Source organism: Corylus avellana, chromosome 3 (genome assembly GCF_965113065.1).
Source record: "Corylus avellana chromosome 3, dhCorAvel1.hap1.2, whole genome shotgun sequence".
NCBI lineage: Eukaryota > Viridiplantae > Streptophyta > Magnoliopsida > Fagales > Betulaceae > Corylus > Corylus avellana.
This window is the reverse complement of record NC_142492.1, coordinates 5,927,617-5,953,881: the sequence shown is the minus strand read 5'-3', so window position 1 is coordinate 5,953,881 and position 26,265 is coordinate 5,927,617. Positions and strand designations below refer to the sequence as shown.

The 26,265-nt window shown below is 37.2% G+C and overlaps 1 protein-coding gene across 2 annotated transcripts; it reads right to left on the bottom strand.

Annotated features, from left to right (window-relative positions):
• Nucleotides 1-907: 907 nt before the first annotated feature.
• On the bottom strand, nucleotides 908-22,999 carry ROS4 (Acyl-CoA N-acyltransferase with RING/FYVE/PHD-type zinc finger protein). Of its 2 annotated transcripts, none has more exons than XM_088514830.1 (9): nucleotides 22,723-22,999; nucleotides 17,753-20,959; nucleotides 8,841-8,964; nucleotides 8,105-8,187; nucleotides 5,624-5,865; nucleotides 3,293-3,379; nucleotides 2,435-2,534; nucleotides 1,709-1,910; nucleotides 908-1,618 (listed from the first exon to the last, which is right to left on the bottom strand). In XM_088514830.1, the coding sequence occupies exons 2-9, from the start codon at nucleotides 20,690-20,692 to the stop codon at nucleotides 918-920; spliced, it is 4,479 nt and encodes a 1,492-aa protein (XP_088370956.1). In that variant the 5' UTR covers nucleotides 20,693-20,959; nucleotides 22,723-22,999; the 3' UTR covers nucleotides 908-917. The 2 variants fall into 2 exon arrangements, with proteins under 2 accessions (XP_088370956.1, XP_059442364.2); XM_059586381.2 differs by having other exon boundaries at nucleotides 17,753-20,950.
• Between the last annotated feature and the right edge of the window lie 3,266 nt (nucleotides 23,000-26,265).

Genomic DNA, 26,265 nt, shown 5'->3' with positions numbered 1-26,265 from the left:
ATTCCACACTGCAATAATTTTTTTTTTTTAATTATTATTATTATTTTTTTATATATTTGTTTTTTCCCCCTAAAACCATAGAAATAGACTGCTGGCTTTGGGCCTAGTCGTTTTAGAAAGGGACGCTAGCCCAGGCCCAGCTGAATCTTCATAGTACGGTAGCCACGCCGCACTATATCCCTCCCTTCTTCTCACAGCGGTAAAAATAATTCTAGAAATATGACTTTTGTTCTCTTATTATTTTAACTTTTTTAAAAAGTAAATATAGCTTTTAAAATAATTATTAGATTTTGAATAAATTACTATTGACGTTTGATTCAATGGTAATTATAAAAGTTATGTCGCTTTTGGAGGGACAAAAGTGAAACAATAGTCATCCTTTTAACATTACTCCGATGGTAAAAGAGAGTTGTCACACTAACAGGATTCAAGATATTACCGCATTTAATGCATTTGCCATTTCTTCGATAAGACGGATAAAGCATTAAATGTTTCCCTTACCTCCCCTGTTGTCACTGTCGAGAAGTCTGGTAGGCATTATCCGAGGACAAAAACCCGAAGAAAGGAGATTCCTCTGTTTGAGTCGGTAAGCAACTCTCGAGTACCTGCGAACAAGCTTTTTATAGGACACCTCATGACAGGTAAGTACATGGGTGTTTTAACTACTTGCTTAAGGATATTAACTACTCACTTTTTTACTTTTTCTTAATGTGAAACACAATACTAACACATACACATACAAGTCCCATTTTGCTCCCTCCCACTCCACTGACCTTATTCTTGTCCTATCTTGGGTGTTTTAAATCTTTCGTTTTTGTTACTTCTCCAGATTTGCAGCCGGCTTTTATAAGGCCATGCTATCCACTTAAACGTTTGTTTTCTGATCATCAGGCAATTTTTCTACACATAATAAATTTCTACTTTTCATTCAACTCACAGGCTTTCTGGGGCTGTTCGTCCAAAGAAAGTTGTCTTTCATCATACAAACCATAGAATTCATTACCAGCAACAACTATTTTAGGCTGGCTATCCCCTAATGTTGGAACCGACTCCACACAGGACAGTTCTGAAAATTGGTCCTGCAGAGTATTTACTTGGCTTTCACCTACTTCCATTTCCTTGCCTTCTGTATGCTTGATATCCAATTGAGCATCAACTTCATTTGTGCAACAGTTTCCATTAGATTGAATGATTTCCGTTTTAGCTCCATCTTCAGATTCCTGCAAATTTGCATCCACAAGTCTGGTTTCCATTTCTGCACCACCTTTTAATAACTCCTGCAGATCGTTGCCTTCCGCACGTCCAATCTCCGTTTCCGTAACGACTTGGTTAGCAAAAAAGTATCCATCTTGCTGTACAGACTCGATCTTGAGCTCTCCTCCGGAATGGAAAGTAGATTCTTCTCCTCCAATTGAGGATGCATCTACTTGTCCCATATCACCATCAATGTCTGCCAGTTCACTTTCAGTTTCAAATTCTTGCAAATTCTTGCCTTCAACAGGTTCAATTATCGATTTAGCACTGACTTTCTTGCTGCAGGAGTTTCCACCAGATTTCTGCAGGGACTCTTCCATTTTAGTTGATTCATCTGCTTTTGAGGGTGATTTATCACCTGGTTCTTTATCATCCAAGAATTGAATTAAGCTCTGAGAAAATTTAAAAGCCAGCATGAAAATGGAGTCATATAAAGAGACGAGATAACACTCACCAGAATGTCTATCTGCCTTTTGAATTTCATACAAGGGTTTTTTGAGCAAAACTGTTCCAGGAAAAACCATCAAGTTGATCTTATTCAGACTTTTCTTTTCGTTGTCTTCCAAAGGTTTGAAGCCAAAACCCTCTGTCCATGTCTCCACTAAATTTGGAATGGCAGCTATCACAAGCTTTTCCACCTTGAAAGACATTAGCATCTAGAGCCACCAAGCCATGGAGAAAGAATATGACAAACAATGAAGCAATTAGAAAATCTTGATATGAAGAAATTTGTGGGAATAACGAATTGTAAATTGATGCTCTGATCTATGTGCTATACATGGGTTTAGAACTGAAAATTCTCAACTTGTGTAGAAAAATTTCCCCCAAATTGGTTGGAGGAATTTCTTCCAATCCAGTATATAAAATTGCCATGTATCCCATGGCTCTTGAGAAGGCCATGCTTTTTAAATTGGATTTCTTCCGACTCTATTAATGCTATTTAAAAAGTATGAACTTCTTATATGCTCAAGGGACACAAGGCAATATTATAGTCTGGTATGAAGAAACTGTGTCCAAATAAAAATGTATGAAAAAAGGACCCATACTTCAAATAAATACTAGAATCATTCTATCCAAACAAAAGATAAACAAACCCCATCCTAAGCAATTCTTGGCAATAGGTAAAATCCAATTACTACAAAAACTGGCCAAATTTGCAGAGTTGACAGCAAACTTTTACCTCTTCAATAGCAATCATAAGGCATCGACACATTCCCTGGCGGCGGTATTGACTGCAAGTAGCAATAAGAGGCATCTCTGCAACTGTAGTGCCATGCACCCTGTAAACAGATAAGAGTTCCAGAAAAAGAAATTACATGGGGAACACTTTAAAAGTAAACTGGAAGCAAACACGGACTCTCCGAAAAACTAAAATCTCAAAAGTTGAAAAATCACAATAAAGACTAGCTAATTAAAGAAATAAAGGAAAGCTGAAAGAATATGGGGGAAGAATTCAAGCATTTCATCTATCTATACGTCATGCCAAACTGAGAAAATCTAAAATATCATTTTATCAGGAAAAGAACTAATTCAAAAAGTTCTTTCAGTGGACACTAGCTGTGAATAGTATATTATTGAGGGAAAAAAAAAAAGAAAAAAAAGAAGCAAATGAAATATGTCGGCTGCATTAAAACATTATGAACTACAAATTTCGCATATGTATCTGATATACTAAAATAAAGTAGTAGCTATAAAATGTGTATCCAAATGTTAAGACTATAAAACTGATACCAGCTAAATTAATCCAATAGTAGTAATAGCACACACTATTTACATATTCCTCAGGATCTTCTCTTGACATCAATGTTGGAGAATATAGAAAGTCATCATGTAGTAAATTTTTAATCCAAATACATACAATACACGGTACCCATAACTATAATAATTAGTGATGCAACCTGCAGAATGAAATTTTAGTAACATCATTTGCGTCCACACCTGATATCATGAATATCAAAGGGACAACTAAGACTAATAACAATTCTTCAACATATTGTTAAGAAAAATGTACTTACAAGGTCATATATATTCATACTACCTGATGGATGCAATAGAAATCAGCACGTCATCTTTCTCCAAGACCACTGAGTAAAAACCATAAAAATTTAGACGTGCAAAATCTGACCTGAAGATCATGGAGAAAAACAATGCATCCAATTAAAAAAACATTAATAAATACAAAAGCACATTCTCTAACCCCAGATTTCAATAAATCCTGAAACATAGAAGTATTAAATCTTAACTCATAATAGTACCAACACCAGTGTACTAGGACACATAAATATAAATACATCTCATATCAATATCCACAACACCATCCATAATTATTAATGTCACTCCTATCTTCAACATGTCATGTCACACATTTATATATGCTTTTTCGTAAGGCAGCCTAAGCATTTCTATCCCCTATGCCATACAGAAGACATGTGCATCAAACCCCAAGTCTTGGTTACATTCACGATGTTGACAGCCGTGTCTATGTCCAATATTCCACTACAATTGTATATCGAAGACGATGCCAAGTAATGCTCCCATGTCATATACCAGATACAAAGGGCACTGTTCCCAGTCCAAACAGAAACTGGAAGTCAAACAATTCAAATGATAGCAGCCTAAGGAAACTGAGACATTGCTTGGCCAGTCTACAAATGAAGAACTCTAGTAAGGGAGACTTTAAGGGGGCGAGTCCTTAAAAAGGGTTGGCTTATTAAGGTGAACTAAAAAGCTATTATTGATCTTAAAAAAGGAAAAGCTTATCAAAATGATTAGAGGTGACTTTGTATAGAAAAAAGGGTCCTCTATTTCAAAAAAGAAGACAACAAATAAGCCCACCCAAAAGAAGACAACAAATAAGTTCACCCAAAAGAAGATTGGATTCTACCGAAAAGAGAGACCATGAATCTCAATCCTAAAATTGGAGGATAAAGCAACATAGTTTACATCAATGAAGATTATTATTTTTTTTTTGGGATATATAATCGAAATATCATGAAAATAGAAATGTGCTACTCAGGTACACAAAAGTATACAAGAGAAACACCTAGCTAGGAGAAAAAGAATGAGAAAATTATAAAAGCTAAACTCTCAGTGAGCTACAAACGCAACCGTCCAAGCATAAAGAGTAAAAAAGAAAAAGGACTCAAGCTCTGCCAACATCCTCCCACGGTCCTCAGAACTTGTCATTTCTTTATCTTCAAAGACACTACAAGAGGCAAGAAGGCACCACCTTCCACACAGTATCACTCTAAGTGTGACCACCAGTCCCACTAGGCACCAACAAGCAAACAAGTTAGCTATCTAGGGTCATCCTCAACAAAAAATTAACAATGTAATAACAATTGGGTATTACTCTGAACGGAAGAATTTAACCTTAGCAAGTGCACAAAAAAGTAATAAAATATGAGGTGAGCGAAACCCCATGAAATATTAGGACTCAAAAGTTTTCACGTCAACAATTTGTTGAGTGTTTACCATGTTATCTCAACACTTCCCACTATGATGATCTTCATAAGCTTCACAATATTGAATCCCCACATAAGAAAAAACATAAAACCAAATCAAAATTGAGTTGGGAAACAACATATAGCTACAACATTAATGACTTGGGGATATTGATCCGAGACGAAAACCCCTTGTACGGAACAAATTAGAACGTAATTGGCTAGAGTCAGAATTCAAGATGCTAATCAGAATGTAATTAGCCAAAGAACAAGTTTTTTAGATGCCAACCAGTTGGCATGCTAGTACTACCAGTAAGAGAACAGCCAGATTAGCATCTGTTTTCGTGTTGATTTTTGTTTTTATAGAGTGAAGGCAACATCTACTAGATAGCAAGGATATCTTTCTTCCTCTTTGTCAAGTTTCTTGGATTTGTTGAGATACATAGCATTTCTAGATAAGGAGGTGTTTCCCTTGACACACATTTCACACCGACTAACGTGGCATGTTTTAAGTGGCTTTCCTTTTTATTTTTTTTAAATGGCTGACATCATACCACTTAAAACACGCCACATTAGCCGGTGTGAAATTGGTGTAAAGAGTAGCATTACTCAACTTACAATAATATAGTCATCTCAATTGAAGCAAATTGTAAAATATTCTATTAAAGGGGTAGTTCAAGACCAACCAGGATTAAGAATGGAATTAATAAACCGAATAGCTGACATCAATAAAATATATAACAAAAATACATCGAATGGAGCATGACATTCATAGAGATTTTGGCAAACATTACAAAATTAGTGTATTACTAAGCAGAGTCCATAAGGATCCAGCAGAAAGAAGAGGAAACTAGGGAAGGGAGCAACATAAGAATAACATGAAGAGCCAAATGATTGAAAATAAGGAGAATTCAAAAGTGACTCACCCCCAATTGTACAAAACTTGGGGTATCATGTCTATGCCTGTTCTTGGATCCACCATGGACACAAAGCATTCCTCCATGATAGCAATAGCAACAGCTAATTTTGAATTGCATTCTGCCTTCAATGCAAAACGTTGGGCAGAATGAACCTTTTGGTCATCATGAATGCATCTAAGAAGCATCCACGAAAAACCATTAGCAACATGATTGGCAAGTCCAACACGAGACTGAAGACCAGAGTAAACCTGCACATACCAAGTTCTTTGTTAGGATACTAATTAAATGATTAAATTTATATTTTTCTATCAGTTTAAATTTTTGAAACTAATGATTTAACATGGTATCAGAGTCAAAGGTCCTAAATTCAAACTTTGACACCACAATTTACCTTTCATTTTCAATTAAATATTTCACATGTTGGGTCTCACTTATTAAGGGAGAGTTTAAGTCCAGACATGAGGGAAATGTTAGAATTATTAGAATAGTCCACCTCTCATTTTCAATCAAATATTTCACGTATTGAACTTCATTTAAGAAGGGATAATTTGAGACCACGCATGAGGGGGAGTGTTAGAATATTAACATTTTGTTTGGACAGCCACCTTGGAAAGTTTGGATAAACTAATTAAAAGCAATATTATCTTGGTAGACTGGTATTGCATGTTTTAATATGGCAGTGAGATTAAAGTCTTTATTTTTCAACACTTTTTTATCTTTGGATAGCTACTTACGTTTCTCCTTTGACAATTAGTCATCATGATTTTCTTGTCATTTTTGCCATTCATAACTAGGTGACTTCTCCTGTATACTTCATGTGTACATGGGAGCACCTTACACTTTTAATAATATCACAATCAATTATCAAAAAAATATAGTTGTGAGACAGTTGGTCGCCTATTAATTCATTGATCAACCACTAGAGAGTTGTGGTCCTTTGTTTTTGTGGTTCCATGGATAACGCATCAGAAAGTGATTGAGGTGTACTTCAGTTGGAAAGGTCTCTTTGAAAGGCATAGAACCAGTTTTATTTAGGGTAAATAAAATTTACTCCATGAGTAATTGCGTCATTCCATTTATTACATGGTTTCTAAATCAGACATTTAACTCCTTAAGCTCTTCGTTCTTATCATTTCACTCCTCTCCAAAAATGTCTTAAATTGTTAACGAGGCAGTATAAGCAGTTTTTTCACATCAATTAAAAAATAATTTTTTATTTTATTAAAATTTTAAAATAATAAAAACAAGATTGAGAGGGGTGGCCGGCGCACCCCTCCACTGGGGGTGGCTGCTTCCTTACATGGCAAAATAAAAATTATTTTTTAATTGACATGGAAAAACTGCTTACATAATGCCATGTCAGCAATTTAAGACAATTTTGGACAAAATGAGTGAAATGAAAAGAACAAAAAACTTAAGGAGTTAAAATCTTACGTAGAAGCCCAAGGAGTAAATTGAAATGGTGCAATTACTCAAGGAGTACATTTATATTTACCCTTTATTTTAATCAACCTCCTTTGCCTATGTGGACAATATGAAGCAAAATGGATAATCACAAATTTAATGGCATTGAACTGTCTATTCTTGGGCCAAAATATATTATTTTGGAAAATGTTACATTTTCCAAATTTTCTCCTCAAAAGATGGTTTCCAAATGATGTGTTACCATCCCATAAGATATATTATTTTGGAAAATGTGTCACTATCCCATCCCTTGAGATGGTGACACATCACTTGGGAACCAACTTTTAGAGAAAATTTTGGTAAGTATATCATTTTTCTATTATTTTTGCTGTTATTTTATGAGTAGTCCAGTGGTTTTGGCAGTGTTCACGTCCTTTCCTTTGTAGACAGGAGCAGAACTACATGGCCGCTTGGTTTTTGCTCCAGGCCATGTTTTGGGGAAAATTTTAAAGACTTTTCTTATATACTTCATGTGTACATGTTTTCCCCAAAAATTTTAACACAAGTCTTTAAAATTTTTTAAAACCCCTAAATTTTTTAATTTTGCCCCCCACCCCCCCAAACTCCAAATGCTAGTTCTGCCCCTGTTTGTAGACTTTGTTGGTTATTTGAATTTTCACTGGTAATTTTCACTTTGAACATAATTCTTAAAACACTGCTTGTATGTATGAATTTTCTCTCTTTCTAATAAGTTTTTTATTACTTTTAAGAAGAAAAAAAAAACGCATACAAGATGTGGCAAGTCTCCATAATTAAAGAAAACTAGGTAAATATGAGAATTAACATTACCAAAGGTTTCTCCAAATTTCATGGATGATAGTTCAACTAAACAAAATAGGAGGATTGCACATGAAAATATGAGCCAGACATACTTTCTATGAGGAAAACAATTTTCCAAACACACAGTCGATCCTTCACCAACAATACTAACATACAGGAGAAGATAATAATTCCTTCATTTGCTAGGTCAACAGATCCTCTAAAAAGCAAAATTTAGAAAGTCTGCAAAACATTCTAAAGTACCTCATGACAGCTTTCACCACAAAACCAAGTATCCGATACTGCTCCTGCATATACACCTTTTCCTTTCATGCATGCCTCATGATCTGTTCCAAACAAAAAAAAAAAAGGTTATTCAGTTTTATATAGCAAAATTGCCTGGAAAAACATCAAGAACAAAGCATTGTCAGAGTGACAGTGGGAAACTCCTCTATCTATAAATACTATGACCATAGAAAAGCATCATGGACAAAACAGTGTATGAATGTACAGTGCAACTCATTATCTATCTATAAGGAATATGGTTTATAAGTTAAATTAGCAGCCATGTTGGCAGGAAAAGCAGCAAGGGTAAAGAATGACTAAGGGTAAAACTGCAACTACCCCACAGGCTCCTTAATAACTAACAATTAAAGAGGCCATATAAAACTGAGATCAGGAGGAACAAGTTCCTAGTGGTTTTAATAAGAGATATGCACGAGTGATAACAGAAGATAAGATGTTAAACTAAATATTCAAATACAGATCATATCATGAGTTATTTATCCCAAATAAAAAATTCAACCCATCCACATTCTTTGTAACTTCTTTTCTCCATTTAAAAAAATAAAAATAAAAAGCCCATCAACAAATAAGAAAGGAAAATTTCTTTCAACCATGAGTAACCAATATACTAAACATTCTCAAGCTATCCACATACTTTAGAACAGTTTAAGCTACAAGAAGAGATTCAATTTAGATTTGGGGTGGGGAGATTCACATTTATGCTCGCACTGTGAACATTTTAATGCATCAGAAGAACTTGAAGCTTCTTTATCATTAACCAATTCCCCACATATCCGACAGGTGCAATTTGGACAGTACCAGCTGCCTTCAGGGAGCTCCTGAAGTACAAAGGAAAAATAAGATCACTCATTTACGGAAAGTATGGAAACAATCTAGAGCTCCTAAAGAATCACATTCAACATAAATCTGTATAAAAAGACAAACAGTAAGGAAAATAGATATGACTATTAATTTACTGAAATTATAGGATTAAGACACCTTTTTTACGAGAGTAAATAGATAGATATCATCACCTTTCTCCAAATGCAAGAGAATAATCTGATAGCAGTCAAATGCATAATGTAAAGAAATCATGCATTCTGGAGCAACACAAATAAACAGTTCCAATATGCAAGTTGATGGAAAACAAGTTCTTTCCCAAGATAAATATACAGGAATTCAAGGTTATCCGCACAAAAGGAAAAATAAGAGAGAGAGAGAGAGAGAGAGAGAGAGAACGTCCAGATGCTGAGAAGAAAGAAAATTTACATCCATATCGAGAGCAGGCAATAATATTTTGATAAGGAAAGATGCATATATTTTAGGACGGAAAAATAGCATCCACATACAGGATAATAACCAAAATCTGCCAAATGGTTCGATGTTTCAATAACCAATTACATAATTAGACACAAATCAATATTATAAAGAACAATGTTTTAGCAAGAGGCCAAACCAAAATGTAGAATCTTTCTTTTTATAAGTAATCGAAATATCATTAAATGCGCAAGGCGCCCCCAGATACACAGGAAGTATATAAAAGAAGCCATCTAGCCAGTGGTGGCAAAAAGAAAAAGAAAATCATTATAACTAATCACCAAATGAGAAACATAAGCAGCTGTCTAAAGATATGATTGAAAAATAAAGACTTAATCTCCTCCGAAGTCTTCTCACGGTCCTCAAAACTTCTATCATTCATTTCCCTCCATAGACACTACAAAGGCACGAAGGCACCATATTCCACACAGCAGCACTCCGAGTGTTATCAGAAGTCCACCACCAAGCATACAAATCAACTACTCATCTAGGTATGACCCAAGACAACCTAAATCAATTGAAGAAAACATTCAAAATAGCATAAGCAACCTCACAATGAAGCAGAAGACGGTCCAAAGTCTCCCCATTCTTTTTGCATAAACAACACTAATCAACCACGATTACGTGCCACTTTCGGAAATTGCCCATGGTAAGGATTTTTTCTAGGGCCACCGACCAATCAAAAAAGGCCACCCTCAACAAAACCTTAGTACGCCAAACACTTTTCCAAAGGAAACGGACACCATCATGACAACCCATGATATTGTAGAAGGATTTAACACCAAACAACCCCTTTTTGGAAGGGATCCACCAAAGCTTGTCCTCCTTTTCCTATCTCACTCTCACTAAATAAAACACCCTAAAGAACGAGGCAAAGACTTCCACCTCCCACTCCTAAGCTGCTCTAGTAAATCTTTACGTTCCACTGATGGCACCTCCAAAAAATTCCACGAGAGTGCAACAAAAGCATCCTTTAAGCAAGCAAATACCAAATAAAATTGGAAAGGCTTCCTCAAGGGCTTTATCCCCACACCAAAGATTGTGCTAGCATCTAACCTTGGAGTTATCTCCCACCTCAAATCTAGTATGACTACAAAACTTCCCCCAACCCCTCTTAATATTCTTCCATAAACCCACCTCATACGCGCCAATGGGCTCACTAGAAAACCACCCTCCCCATGCACTTCCATATTTAGAGTCCACCACCACTCACAACTAAGCCTCTCTCTCAAGCCTATAAAGCCAAAGCCATTTACCTAAGAGAATATGATTGAACCTTAGCAAGTTCCTAATCCCCAACCCTACCTCAAAGATCGATGTACAAACCTTAGCCGATCTCACCAAGTGATATTTGAACTTTTCACCTAACTCCTCATAAGAAATCATGGTGGAGCTTCTTCATATGATTTGCAACACTTGTAGCGAGAGAAAATAGGAACATGAAGTACGTAGGTAAGTTGGAAAGGGTGCTCTTGATAAGGGTAATCTTGCCACCTTAGACAAATACAACATTTCCTAACTAGCCAACCGATGTTCTATCTTCTCAATCACACCGTCCCATATGTACTTGGCCTTATAGGAAGCCCCCAATGGAAGGAAGACCAAGATACTTCAAGGGCAAAGATGCAACCCACAACCAAAATTTTCAACCAACCCAGCCACAATTCCCACAAGAACCAATTTCGACTTGGCTAAGTTCATCTTCAAACCCAACACAGCTTCAAATAATAAGAATAAACTCCATAAAATGCATAGATGATTTGAGTTTGCCCCACAGAAAAATTAAGGTATCATCAAAAAACAGAAGATGAGAGATATAAGTCCTTGTCCCCACAGAGAACCCAGACAACAAACCTCCACTCACTACATCTGAAATCATCCTACCCAATGCCTCCATCACTATGACAAACAACAAAGGAGACAAAGGATCCCCTAGCCTCAAGCCACAAGAACCGCTAAAAAAACAAGTGGAAAAGCAATTTACCAAAACAGAGAATCGCACCGAGGAAATACAATAAGCTATCCATGAACACCATTTCCCCCCAAACCCGCACATTCTCAACATGTACAACAAGAAATCTCAATTAACATGATCATAAGCTTTTTATAAGTCCATTTTACACATAACCCCCGACTTTCCAAATCTCAACTTGCTATCAAGACATTCATTGTCAATAAGAATTGGATCAAGTATCTACCTACCTTCGATGAATGCATTTGAGACGTAAAAATGATCTTCTCCAACACCATCTTAAGCCTATTCGCTAGAGTCTTAGAAATAATCTTGTAGATGGTACCCACAAGACTAATCGGGCAAAAATCCTAGGAGTCTACAGCCCCTGGAATATTTGGAATGAGGGTATGGAATGTAGCATTAAGGCTTCTCTCGAACTTACCACTAGCATGGAACTCACGAAAGATCTTCATGATGTCCTCTTTCAAAACCAACCAGCAAGTTTGGATGAACGCCATAGAGTAACCATCAGGCCTCATCACCTTATCACCATTCATTGCTTTCACAACCTCCCATACCTATTTTTCCTCAAAATCTCTCTCCAACCAACTAGCTGCAACCTCATCAATAGAATCAAAGGAAAGATTATCCACCACAGGCCTCCAACAAAGTTGCTCTGTAAACAACTCTTTATAAAATTGAACAACGTGCTTGCTGATCTCCAATCGGTTGGTAGAAATAGTTCCATCAATCAACAAGGAATCAATGGAATTCCTTCTTCTGTTGGAGTTAGCCACTGTGTGAAAAAAATTCGTGCAACTATCACCTACCCTAATCCACAAGATCCTAGATTTTTGCCTCCAACTCACCTCCTTCATAAGAGTGGATCTTTCTAGTTCTCTAACAATTTCTGCCTTCTTCATACTCTCCTCAACACCTAATGCCCTCCCCTCTTCAATGATACTGAGAACACGTAGCTCTTCCAAAAGGACCTTCTTCTTCCTTTCTACCTTGCCAAACACCTCCTCATTCCATCTATTTAGGTCAACTTTCAAAGCCTTGAACTTGCCAGCTAAAATGAAGTTAGGAGTGCCTTGGAAAAGATAAGAGTATCACCAATGTTTCACCCTATCCACAAAACCCTTAGACTTTAGCCACATATTTTCAAATTTGAAGGGCTACTACCCCTATCAAAATCACCACAATCGAGGAGAATCAAAAAATTATCCAAATAAATTCTAGGAAAGCCTTCTCTATGATACCCTCATGAAATTGGGCTTCTCACTCCGAAGAGTCCAGGAATTCTGGACCAAGAGGGAGATTCTCGATCATTGGGCAGGTAAAAGTTCCGCCCACAAAAGGAAGGTCCATCAAGCCCTAATCAAAAATGAAATCAAAAAACTCCACCATATCTGGACATAAACGGGCTTCGCTCAATCTCTCACTAAGGAATCTACTAACATTGACATCACCCCCAATGCACCAAGGCAAGTTCCACTAGCTGAGTAAACAAACCAACTCATCCCAAATGAGCCCTTTGTCCCTAACGAAATTAGGCTATAGACGCCCGCAAAGGCCCAAGCGAAATGATCTTCAACATTTCTAGAGGTGACAGCCAAGGAGAATTCCCCCACACTCGTCAATCTTCTCTACCCCCCTCCTATCTCACATAATCAAGGCACCACCTGAGGCCCCTCTAGAGTCCAACACCAATCCACATTATGGCAACCCCACAAACTATGAACAACACCAAGAGACATGATTTTAAGTTTTGTTTCTTGGAAACATACAATGTCAACCTTCCACTCTTTGAGTCAGTTCCTCACCCTCAGACACTTATTCCCCTTATTCAAACCACTCACATTCCAGAATAATAGTTTAGGCTTTATAAAAAAAATGGATAACCCCCTTTCCTTCCTTTACCACAGCTTGAACCCTCACCTTTTGAATCGTAATTGATGGAACACTCTAGATTCCTCAACTTCCTACTACCTTTGTTCCCTTGTTTAGAGCCAGAAGCTAAGCCATGTTGCCTATGGCGTTCTTCAACTTCAATAGCTATTAGAATAGCCAAAAAATCTCCCTGAAAACCCTCACACAAGATCCCCACAAGCTGATAGATTTCAGTTGCTAATTGCATCACCCAATCTGAGCACTCAAACTTGAACCGCCCGACTTCCCCAACACAGCAAAGGGGTAAGAGCTTAGGGGGAATGCTTCCACCCCTTTGAATAGCTCCACAACTCCACTTCCCCCATCGCACCTCAATTCCATCACAACCAATTGGGACAAAGCAAAACCACAACCCCCAAAATCATCCCTTAAAACTAAAGAAGAGTAGGGGTCAGGGGGGACATGTAACCAAGCTGGCAAGCCCCACCCAAACCACAGCTGAAGGCGACTAGAGAACATTGTCCTATTGGGAAAGGATGACAGTGTGGGTCAACAAGCTTACCCCCCCAAAAAAAAAAAAAAAACTCGGCCCTTAAAACAACTTGTCTCCTCAGGTTCTTGTCAGCAATTGGTGAAAGTTGTGGAAAGGCAATCTTTTGACCCCAAAGACATAAACGATGATTCAGCAGCCAAGACTAGCTCCAGCCGAGGTTGAAGCTCGACAATTGAACCATTCGAAGTGCTAAGCGGGACAAATCTTTCCACCACTTCAAACTTTGGTGAAAGTGATCAAAAGGCCTTATCAACATTATCTTAACCCAAAGACATAACCTATGATTCTGAACCCAAGATCAGCTCCAGCTAAGGTTGAAGCTCGACAATTGGACCATTTGAAGTGCTAAGCGGGGTTGATCAACCGGAAATGGGAGTCGAAGCGGCTGCTAAAAGTTGCTAGACGGCAGTCGAGCCACCAGCAGAGGTCGACACCACAATGCAGAATCTTTCTATAAACCAGATATGAGGTCAGTAATAATTGATTAATTATTGGGGGCAAACGGACAGGTAAAATGGCAATAGCAACATATACGATTCTCAATCAACAAGTGGCAAAATGAAATGTGTTTATGTTGCTATTGGTCAAAAAGCATCTATTGCTCAAGTAGTGAAGAAAAGTGAGCAATGGAATACGATTGTGGTAGCTAAAACAATATCTTGACAAGACGCGAAGAAAAAATCACAATATAAATAGGGGCATGTTTGCTTTTGTTAGAAAAGTTTTTAGGGTTAGTAAGTAATTAGGGTTTGAGGGTAGTTTGGTCATTGTAATATTTCTCTAACCCTATATAATAATATGTGTGCTAGGCTACAAGTGAACAAGTTTAATAGCCTCCATCTTTTGTGTCTAAACCGTTCATACAAACTATTGACATGGTAGCAGAGCCTGAGGGTTTAAATCCTTGGCCCTTTGTTGTCTTAATTTTTCCGCTCTTTTTCTTTTGGTTGAATTTCTCGACCTGTTGTTAGTGAGTCTCCTTTTGGTGGCAGCACCACCCATGTGGGCACAGTGCCCACACGGGCAGTGCCTTGATGAAACTTTAGAGTTGTTCTTAGAAAAAAAAAAAAAAAAAAAGACGACTTTGTTTGTTTTTGGTATTCTGTGATGGTTTCGGTGCTTTTGTGGTGTTCCTTTGAGTAGTTCTTGTGTTAATCGAAGGTTTTTGCGGTGCTTACCGGCGACGTCTAGCCATTAACGGTGGTTTTTGTGGTTGCCGGTGGCTGTTATGGTGTTTGCAGGCAAGTTTCCGGTGTATTAGTGGCGTTTAATGATGTTTTTTGAGTTCTTTGTCGACCTTTGTGGTGTTCTAGGGTGTTTCCGTCAATTTTGGTGGTTTCCAGCGAAGTTCCGGGGAGTCTCCGACAAGCCTCCGGCGAAGGTTTCTGTTTGGTTTTGCTTCTGTTTTTGGTATTTCTAGCGTGGTCTGCCTGTCTCCGGCAAGTTTGGTTTGTCTCCGGCAAAGGTTCATGTTTGTTTTTTTCAGCAGTAGTAGTTCTGGTGAGACTCATTGGTTGATCACGTAAAATGTGATCGTTGTTAGTTGTTAAGATCCGACCGGCCTTAGTGTTTTGTGGTAGCTTCCGACCAGTTGTTGTCCGGCGAGATTCTACCGGCCTAAGGTGTTTTGCAGTAAGATCCGACCGGCCTTGGTGTTTTGTGGCGAGATCCAACCGGCCTTGGTGTTTTGCGATAGGTTCCGACCGGTCCTTGTTGATTTCCGGCGAGATCCTATCCGCGTTGGTGTTTTTCAGCGAGATCCGATTGCCTGTTGCAGTTTCCGACGAGTTTTCAACCGGCGTTGAAGTGTTAGCAAATTTTCTTGTTATTTCTATGGGACTTTGTATTGTGTACTCCAAGTTGTTCCAGCTTGAGGGGGAGTGTTAGAATATGTTTTTATATGTGTTTTTCGTTTGCTTGTTTCTTCCAAGTTGGATTTATATGATCCATTTTTCGGGGGAGTGTTTAGGGTTAGTAAGTAATTAGGGTTTGAGGGTAGTTTGGTCATTGTGATATTTACCTAATCCTATATATTAGGATGTTTGTATTAGGTTAAATATAAGCTGAATAATACAGCAGCATCCTCTTCTCCCTATAATCTTATTACTACAAACCTATTAACAGCTTCTATAGTACTAAATCCAGGTCACAAAAATGTATGTGCACGATACACAGCAATGCCCCAGAAACATCACATGAGAATTTAATCGCTTGAAACATATAAATATAAAAATTGCCTAAAGATAATAATGAAAATTGATCTACAACCTTACTCGGGGGGAGGAGGAAAGGAAAAGGAAAGAGGGAGAGAAATGAAAGAGGAAATCAGAGAAACTAATTACTAAAGGAGCTAGCCAAGCGGCTGTCCAAGAGTAAAGAGTAAAGAAGAAAAGATGAGTCAATTACTCTATAGTCCTAGTAGAGTTCTCAAAACATCTAGTATTTATTTCAATCCATATACACCACATAAGACATAGAGGGATCATCTACCACCCATAGGACACCACATACACCACATAAGGAAAAGGAAAGGGTTGTAAAAGGACATATCTACCACCCACACAATCTTCTGCTGAAATGAGTAATATGGACCACCAAAACTACAATTTTCATAAACAACCAAAAGATATATAGCTACCGAATTCAAAAATGGAAACCATGCACAAAAAGTGTGCAAAAGGGATAACAATAATAATAATAAAATATCACAATACTGCACAACTTGCCTTAGTGATCCAATCTTTAGTGTACAACTTTCATTAATGGACTTCTTGGTCGAATGAAAAACAAAGTTATTAAGATAAATTTGCATGCCTTACTTTTCTAATTTCTAAATCAAACCTTTCTTGGTAGAATTTCCTAGTTTGATGAACTGATGCCATTATCTATTGGTTGATTACATAATAAGATCTTATCTATTCAGATCTGATCAATAACATTTGAATGATTCTTCTGTTGGTATTCATTCATTATGTGGCTGTGTATGTCTAGATGCCCATGCATGTCAACTAATGCACTTGTCCACCACCTCTGTACTCCAACATTTCACAAAACCTGCTTTACGTAACTCCTTTTTTTTTTCTCTCTATGGATGAAACTGGATTCCTTTGATCCTTATACTTTGCATGAAAATAACAATAAAATCTATTACAGGGTATGCAAACCATGCATAGTGTCTATACTAACAGCTTATTACTTTGTTAGCTTACTGACCATTTTAAGACTTTATCATATCCATATTATGCAACCTTTCCGAAGTTTTTCATAGTTTATGAATCTGAATTTGGCACTCCTGTGGCAGATAAGCATCTGGATCAATGGAACAATCTCCTACTTGTCACTTAACTAGGAAAGCAATGCAGATTAAATGCCAGAACATTAAAGACTTATCACGAGTCTCTATGGCTATCAAATCTAATTCAAGATCTAGTCAATAAACATTGCATTAGTAGTAGAAGGGAATATCAAGAGCAACTTGCACAAAAGTGTTTTCAAAACCATTATCAAACGAGATAGTTTCCAGAAGCCCTAAATCCTAGATCATCAATAAAAGCGGGATATTTGTCTCCAAAATTTTACTATTACAATTTAACAGAATCTATCATAAACGATCCTTTACTTGCAGCAAACAAACTACAAATGAAATTTGCAAAAGATATTGTCAACCAAAATATATCCAACAGGGACAGAAGCTCTCACACTTGCCGACAATATATCAGAGGTATCAGAGGCATTTAGAGTCATTAAACGAATAGAACCAATCATGCCAAGTATGCAAGCAATGCATGGAAAAGGAGAGGAAAAGATTTTTTTTTGCTTTTAGTAAGTAAAAAAAGAATAAGAATAAGAAGCAGATAAGAATGAAGAAACCAAACCAGCACAGAACATGCAACGCTGACAAAAGACAAACCTCTGTGGACAAACAAGCCTGATGAAAAGTAGAGGGACAGTTATCACAGCATATCAACTCGCCTCCATCACCACACAGCCCGCATGAATCATCATTTTGATCATCCTCACCAGCTTGCACCACCTGGGTCCTGCTTTTCCTGATCTTGTATTCAGCAGACCAGGCTTGAAGCTGGCATAATGTGAAGGGCTTACCAGACTCCATGAAAAGATTCAAGCAGGGACGGTTTAGTTTGAACCCTGCATGGATCTTGAACTCAGATAGTGTAAGCACCTTACTGCAGCATTTACAAATAATGCCATCCCTGGTAATCAGACCATCTTTAACAACAGAATCATCCTTGGGGTTCCGATACTGGATCACATCATTCAGAGAAATGACTCCAGCATCAATCAACCATGACAACACAGTTCTTTCTCCAGCAGAATGCCACTTTCCATCCTTAAAGTGCTTCCCCCCATTACCCAGGTTTCGTGGAAGCAACCTGCAACGACTCTTTTGGCTTTTAAGCTTTCTCCGAGATCTTAACTTGCAGGCTTTTATTTTCGCAGAATATCGAGCAGTACTTGGGGTGCAATCCTTATTTTTTATAATGGCTGAAACCAAGAGGTCATCATCGTCAATTTCACATGATTTCTTTTTTCCAGTTCTAGAACCATTATGAGCACATCGTCTTTTCTTTGACCTTGAGCATCTTTTCTCAACTTGAAGCTGGCAAGAACTTAAGGACGAGGAGTTCTTGTAACTTCCTCTATTTCTAGTATTCATAGAAGTACCTGCAATGAGGTACTCCTGCACCTCTTTCAACTCTATGTGAGTGCAATGTGCTTTGCTATTGGGCAAGTCAGCCTTATCAGTAGATGTTGCACCCAAAATTTCACTTTGGTATAATGTGCTCAATTTGATTTCAGATATCTTTTTAGACTTCCTGCGGATCTTCCTTTTCAAAATAACATCTACTGGAGAAAACGTATCTGCCATTTTGAACTTCGACGCTTCAGAGCACTGCCCACCCTCTTGTTCACTATGTTGAGACTGCCAAACTGCCTGTGAGTCCTGAGAATAATCCAGATTACCAGTTGTGCAGTTTGGATGGTCAACCAATGACCCCTGCAGCTGACTTTTCACTTTATCAGTAACTTGGCCTTCCGGCAATTTATCTTTCTCCTCCAAAGATTCCAACAACACATCTTCCGCAACTTCTGTAAGTGTCCCCACATTATGTTCAGAAATCTGCTTATCAGAGCTTGGTGAATTCATATTACTATTCTGATGAGAGGAAACAGCTCCAGACCCTCCAAGCATATTGTTACAGTTTCTGGAAGTAACAAGGACATCGTAGCGAGAAATACCTGACTGGGAAAATGTGCTATCAGACCCACAAGCTGGTAAGGAAGTCAAATCCTGACTGTTTATTTTGTTCCCAGAGATTCCACTACACTGATTTCCCATCCCATTGACAGCATGCACCAAACACATACCATCAGCCTTATACATAGATAAACCTGTCAGAAGTTCCACTGGCCCATTATTTGTTTGTCCGCCATATTTTGAGACTTGTTGACAGCATGCATGGTAATTCCTTCCAAAGACTGTCAATGAACTTTCAGCTGACACCTGTCTCAGAGGAAACTGGTGTTCAACACAATTTTTCAAGGCCAAAATAGTATCACTTTTCTTGTTCTTATCAATCAGCAGACTTTGAGTTGCTTTAACTACCTCTCCCTTTCTCAATGTACCAATTTTTCTATCAATAAATACAACAGTTACAAAGGGATCTAAAAGCCTCCACCGATGAACCAATCTGCTAGCACTTTCCAAATGGGTCGTTTCTTTCTCAATATTTATCAATGTATCAGAAAGATCTGAATAGAACTGACTAAAATCAGCCCATTCCTTACACTTGTTTTCCTGCATAAAGATATGCCTATCTTCAAATAAAAGCTCACCGCATAACCTCCAAACCTTAGGGAATTCACGAATTGGCCTTCCCTTTGGTGTTATATAGACCGACTCCATATAACGCCTACTAGGTCTTTTACGCCTCTCAATACACCATCCTGCTGCCTCGAGTAAGTTAATGACATGGTACTGGAGAAGAGAGCGAGGATCCTTCATAGGGTCTATCTTTGGAGACAAATTAGATTCATCCATTTTAGGAGATTCTAATAGCTTTGGTCTTTCCTCAGCATGTACAGATCCAGACTTCTCCGAAACAGGGACAGATGGGCATGCAGTCAATAATCTGGTTGCAAAGCTCTCCTGGGAAACGGGTGAAGCGATGGCTTTACTTACAACTACTTCTTTTCCGTCATTCCCATCCAAGCCTGGCAATCTACTCTTAAGAACATTTAGGTCACTCACAATGCCCTGTCTGTCCATTTCCACATGTTGCTTCAACATATACGAACTAGATGTGACACCATGACTTGATGATTCAACTAAGTGGAAAGTCGACGTTTCACAAACAGAGTCTCCAGCAGGACAGAACATGCCAGAAACAATTTCTTTCGGAATCACTGATGAATTGGAAATCTTTCCTGAACCAGTTCTGGTATTAGGCAGTTCATCAACTGAAAACTTCATTCGCTTGACACTCGCATCCTCATCATTCCTCTCTACCGAGGAGATTCTGTCCGGAGAACACCCTGGCGCAGAATTCTCTCTAAAATCCTCAGATATGTTATAAAAGTCCTCTAGATGTATATTTTTAGAGGAAGACTGACTTGTTACAACTGAGTTTTCACTGTTAGAACAGAGTGATGTATCTGTATTCTTACCAGACTCACAATCTAAGTTAATTACTCCAGTAACAAGACACGTCTTAGTAGTGTGATCAGTGTCATTCCCAAACAAGACCTCTCGGAAAATACTGCGCTCATCATTTGATCCCTCAAAGCCATCATCACACAAATCCTCAATTTCTTGGCTCAGTAACATCTCTACCAATTGATTGCAGTTCCAATTATCTACATTCTATTTCCTCTGCCCTACATATAATTAGCATCAGAAAAGGCAAGGTCTACCACATTGGAAATCAATGTGGTAAAGAGTTACCAGATTTCTCTACTCATAAATCAATTGTACAAAAGAAACTAATGAACTTCATCTTCTTGATTGATCTGCCATTCAGTCCGTATAAAATCATATCACCCAGCCTTTGACTTGCTGAACTTAGGCTAAAACATCCAGTAATTCCTACAAAATCTGCATTAACAAGGAAAAGCATTATTCAAAATGTTAAATCACCACTTATCTCAAAAGCTTAAGCTTGTAGGAATGAAAAAATTTAATCATTTAATCAACATTTTAAAACTTTCCCTCACATGTGGGCTCAAACTCCCTTTTAATAGGTGAAACCCATTACGTGGAATATTTTAATTAAATGGATGGTAAATTGACATAATCAGGATTTGAACTAAGGACCTCTGCTCTAATACCATGTTGTAAGTTTTGCATGAAAAATATTAAAGAGAAAGAGGAGGCTTATTTCTCATGAATAATGCTATTAGGAGGACTAGCTCCTTGTGTCCTCCCAAAGGTGACTTGGCTTCTAAAATCACCATTGAATGTGAGATGATCATTATTGGATTTTGATCTATTGGTGATTTTAAATACCACATCACATTTGGGAGGACTCTAGTTCTCCTTATTGCATTACTCATTTCTCATACATAGCCTACCTCACAATCTTATTATATATAGGTTTTGAGGGATATAACAATGACTAAAATACCCCAAACCCTAATACACTCTTCAAATAGCTCATGTAACAAGATTGTTTAAAAAGGAACAGATACATTTTAGGACAAGCTTATCACGCTTTCCATTGTTGTAAGCTACGACTACCATGTACAGACATTCAAAAAGTCCAACGAATATGGAAAGATACGAAAAGTTTATTCTCTTTACCATTTCATACATAAAACCACTCAATCCCGATTGAAGTATCAATCTAGTGCAGGAATTAAACAGGGAAAAAAAAGCTGTGTAGGTCCCTTCTGTAAAAGGTTCAATTCTCCAATATATGTTTTAACCCATGTTTATCATAAGTCCCTTTTCTTATTATCTTTTGGCAATGTAACTTAGCTTAGCTTTATCAGAGTAACGGAGCTTAATTAGTAAATATTGAAACATACAGTTTAATAAAGGCATGTAACCAGCAAGTTTAAGATAACCGTCACAGTTCATATGCATGCAAGGGCAAACAATAACTCATGAAAGCAAAACACTAAAAAATAAAAATTAAGTTTGATTCATTTCTAGTATTCCTACATTCCACCTTCAGAAAAACATATCTAAAATTGATAATAATGCAGATATATGATGACAAGGAAATTTACTAGGTTGCATACCCTAGTAAATTTTTTCCTTGTCGCCAGCCCAATTTTTTCCTTGTAGCCAGCCCTTCACTGAAGCCCTAAAATAGAACATGGAACAAGAAATAAAATATTCAAATTCCCAAGACTAGAAAACGAGGCAATACGGTGAAATAGGGTCTGAGATTCACCGAGCAAAAGAGATCATATGCACATTGATCATGACAATACTGTGAGAATCGTAATACCTATCGGACAGATCCCAACTTTTTAATATCAATCTATAAAAATATATTACATAATAGAAGGAGAGCGAGAAAGAGTGAGAGATAGCCATAAATTATCCTACAAGCAATAGCATAAATCATCCATGCATTCAATCAAAAGAGCATGAAACCACATAAACAGAACAAAATAAAAAACCCACGAACATTTCCCAACAATTCTTTAAGCTCATTTCCAGGAATGAATGATTACTCAACAATCAAAAGCATAAAAGCCCAAGAAAAGACCCACTTTTTTGCATATCAAGACCCAAAATTACTCCCAGCAATCATCATTTCACTCTTTCCAGAACCACATTCAATAATTTCACACACTAACAAAAAAAAAAAAACTAAAAAACTAAAAACTACCCACAAAAACGCTCACCTTTGCAATGCATTTTCCTGAGCAACGTGCAAACAAGATCAAGGAAAAAAAACCAGGAATCAGGGTTCTAATTTGAAGAAGCTTAATGGGTTTTGCAGAGAGAAAAAGAGAGAGAATCGTGGAAGACTGGGGAAAAGGAAGTTGCCTTTGGCCTCCTCCTCACCTGCACAATAGCCCAAACCCAACAGTAAAAGAGAGAGCTTTGGGAAACCCGAACAGTGCTGCGAGTACAACAGATGGCATGTATTCTCTCTCCCTCCCCCCTCAAAAACCTCACTCTTTCTCTCTCCAACTCGCTTTCCCATGTGAGTGTTTATGTCATCTTTTTGTACCCTCAAAAACTACTTTTCTTTAAAAAAATGTTTCATTTTTTATGGATTATCATTCTGGCACCTGATATTGGTCATGGGTTTTTGATTTGCTTTTGCCATTTCTGAATAGTTTATGGTAAACAAAGAGGTGTAGTCAGTGTAGCTGGAGCCTGGGGGCATTAAGATCCCATAATGCTATAATAATACTAACATTTTTGGATATATTATTCGCCACCAAAGAGGAAGAACTCATCATATGGGCAAAGAGAGTTGCTGAGAAAGGGTCTTTTATGGCTTTTTAATTCATTCTCCTGTATACAATTTGGGTTTTTATTCTGGCATAGGAGTGAGGCTGGGGTGGGGAAGAAAAGAGCAAGAGAGAAGGAAAAGAATTTTCCCTAACATTAATAAAAGATGGCAAATGGAAACAAAATAATGCAACTTTGGTTTTATTTTGGGTAAGAATAATCCTACATACTACACTCTATCTCACTAATGCGTTAAATGCCAGTCAGCTTTTAAATCAGCTATTAAACTATCACCCTCAAACTATTACTTAATTGATAATATCATCTCAAAACTTCGATCGTGACAATGTCACTCCCAAACTATAAAAAATTGTCAATATCCTCATTTTAAGGATAAAAACACCCTTAATAAAAATAAAAATAAAAACTGAAGTGAAAATCTTAAAACTTTTCTTTTTCTTTTAAGGAAAAAAAAAGTTTTTGTTTTTTATAGGACTACTTTTTATCTTTTTGACAAAAATGTAGGGCTATTTTTGTCTTTTTTGTTGGCCTTGAATGGGACATTGACAATTTTTTTTGTAGTTTAGGGCGAACATTGTCTCAATTAAAAGTCTGTAAAAAAATATTATCAATTAAGTAATAATTTGATGACAATGTGTAGACTTTTTCCAAAAAATAAATTAAAAACTGTTAGATATTATGGCATCAACCCATTAAAATAAGTTGGGACGAGGGTGTAGCAGGTAACATTTCTGTTCTACAAATAATATTCTCGTTTTACCCTCATCTCTTTGAGTAAATACAAAAGTGTTTATTTGCTTTTTTATTTTATTTTATTTTTGTTAATGTAATAGCAGAATGACACAATGACGCCAATCTAATAAATAAATAAAGGGAGCCCCTACTATGCGGTCATGCTGCAAAAGGATTGTTTTGCAGCATCCACTCTTATAGTGACACATCACCAAGCTCATTTTGACAAAATAAAATCAAAACACCAAATAACAGCAAATTCACAACCAAAACACCACCGGCCAGCAAACCCACAACCAAACTACCGGCGCCGGCCAGCAGCATCCCACGGCGCCGGAGACTTTCTTCTGAATGTCATTTTTGATTGCAGGTCTTCTCGTCCTCCTCTGTTTTTCCCCATTTCGGTCGGATGAAATGATTTGGTTCTTCAAAGGTAAAATTCATCCCCTTTGCTGTTGATTCTTGAATTAAGTTGGGTATTTGATTTTGGGTGTTCTTAATCGAGTGGGTAGTGCTATGTTCTTTGTGAAATTGGTGTTGATGTTTGGTTTGTAGTAGTGCTTTTGGGGATGGTTTGGCTGAATGGGTTTGGGATGGGGATGGTTTGGCCGAATGGGTTTTGGATGGATTTTAATGGGTTGATTGTTGAGAATATTTGTTTCCCCAATCTGGTGTGACCCACGGCCAGCGTGGGAGAGAAGAAGGACGAAATGGGAGGAAGAAGAAGAGGAGTTGTCGGGAGGAAGGAAGAAATAGGAGAGAAGAAGAAATGGGAGGAAGAATCTAGTGTTTTAGGTGTAAGATAGTTTTGTACATTTTTCCTATGTGTCAATGTTCTATTGGGGGCTGCAAAAGACTACTTTTGCAGCCCGACCGCATAGGAGGTTTACTCATAAATAAAAGTACGACTTATAAAAATAAATAAATAAATAAATAAAAGTACAATTAATGAAGGTGTACGTACCACTAGTCTTTGCTGAAATCTTGGGCAACCTAGTCCTAGTGCATCCTAAGTTAGTGTGCTTTATAGTCATGTTAAATGGTACATGAAATCAAGCCCGTACATTGGTCAAAAAGATCTGGCGGGCTATTATGGTACAATTATGAATTAGCTCATTTTTAGCTTCTGCATCATTTATTAGGACTTCAACTAATTTCTGCATATATCTTATTAATATTAGTCGTCTTAAATTTTTATTGATGTTTTGGTGAGGCTAGATCAAATTACGGTTCAGTCAAACTTGAGAGAACGCTTACTGTTCTTATCGTCTAGACTTCTCGTATGCGGCTTCCAACAAATAGGTGATACGTAGAATAATCACAATTAATCTTTCAAGTCTACCCTTTTAACTCCCCATAAATAATAATAATTATTATTTATGTTCACGTCACTAATCTTGAATTGAGGCCAACAAAACGGGAAAATTGTACGTATGCAAGACATGAGACGAACATGATCAAATTAGTACAGTTCGTGTTTTTTTTTTTTTAGCAGCATGGTACACTTCATGTTATGAGCTTTGCTAAATGAAAGAAATATATCTAATGACATCATTTTGATCATATGTACGGCATGTCTGTGATGGGCCATTGATTTTTATCTAACTTGTTTTGTCAACTGTTCTCTCAACCTCAAAATAGATAACTTATTAGCTACGTTTGGCAAGGGGAGGGCCAGCACTGTAGCTGGAACGGTACTGTTCCAGCTACAGTGCTGTCAGACACTAATATTGACTTTGCAATCTTTTTTTTTAAAAAAAAAAAAAAAAAAAAAAAACAAAGTATTAAAATTGAGTTGCTGCACGTGATTTTTTTTTTTTTAATTTTTTTTTTCAAAGCGCAAAAAAAAAAAAAAAAAAAATTATGGAGGAGAACGATGGGGTGGCTCAGCCACCCCATCGTTCTCCTCCATAATTTTTTTTTTTTTTTTTTTATTTGCTTTGAAAAAAAAATTAAAAAAAAAAAAAAATCACGTGCGGCTAACTCGATTTTAATTAAAAAAAAAAAAATAGCAAAGTCAAGGGTGCTGTCAGACAGCACTGTAGCTAGAACAGTACTGTTCCAGCTACAGTGCTGGACCTCCCCTTGCCAAACGAAGCTATTACTTTCTGAATTGTCTTCTAGTGTAAAAAAGTTCATACTTATATATATATATTTCAGAAGAAACTATGTGATTTACATCTTTGTAAAATCATTTTTTATGATTATTATTTTTTTTTTCTAAGCAAGTA

What these genes read in the sequence shown, in the direction of transcription:
- ROS4 (XM_088514830.1), bottom strand. Translation starts at nt 20,692, where the DNA reads ATGTTACTGAGCCAAGAAATTGAGGATTTGTGTGATGATGGCTTTGAG. An exon ending in AGGCTTGTTTGTCCACAGAG is followed by an intron (nt 8,965 to 17,752) that starts GTTTGTCTTTTG and finishes TTTGTACTTCAG; the next exon opens with GAGCTCCCTGAAGGCAGCTG. An exon ending in CAAGTTTTGTACAATTGGGG is followed by an intron (nt 3,380 to 5,623) that starts GTGAGTCACTTT and finishes CATGATCTTCAG; the next exon opens with GTCAGATTTTGCACGTCTAA.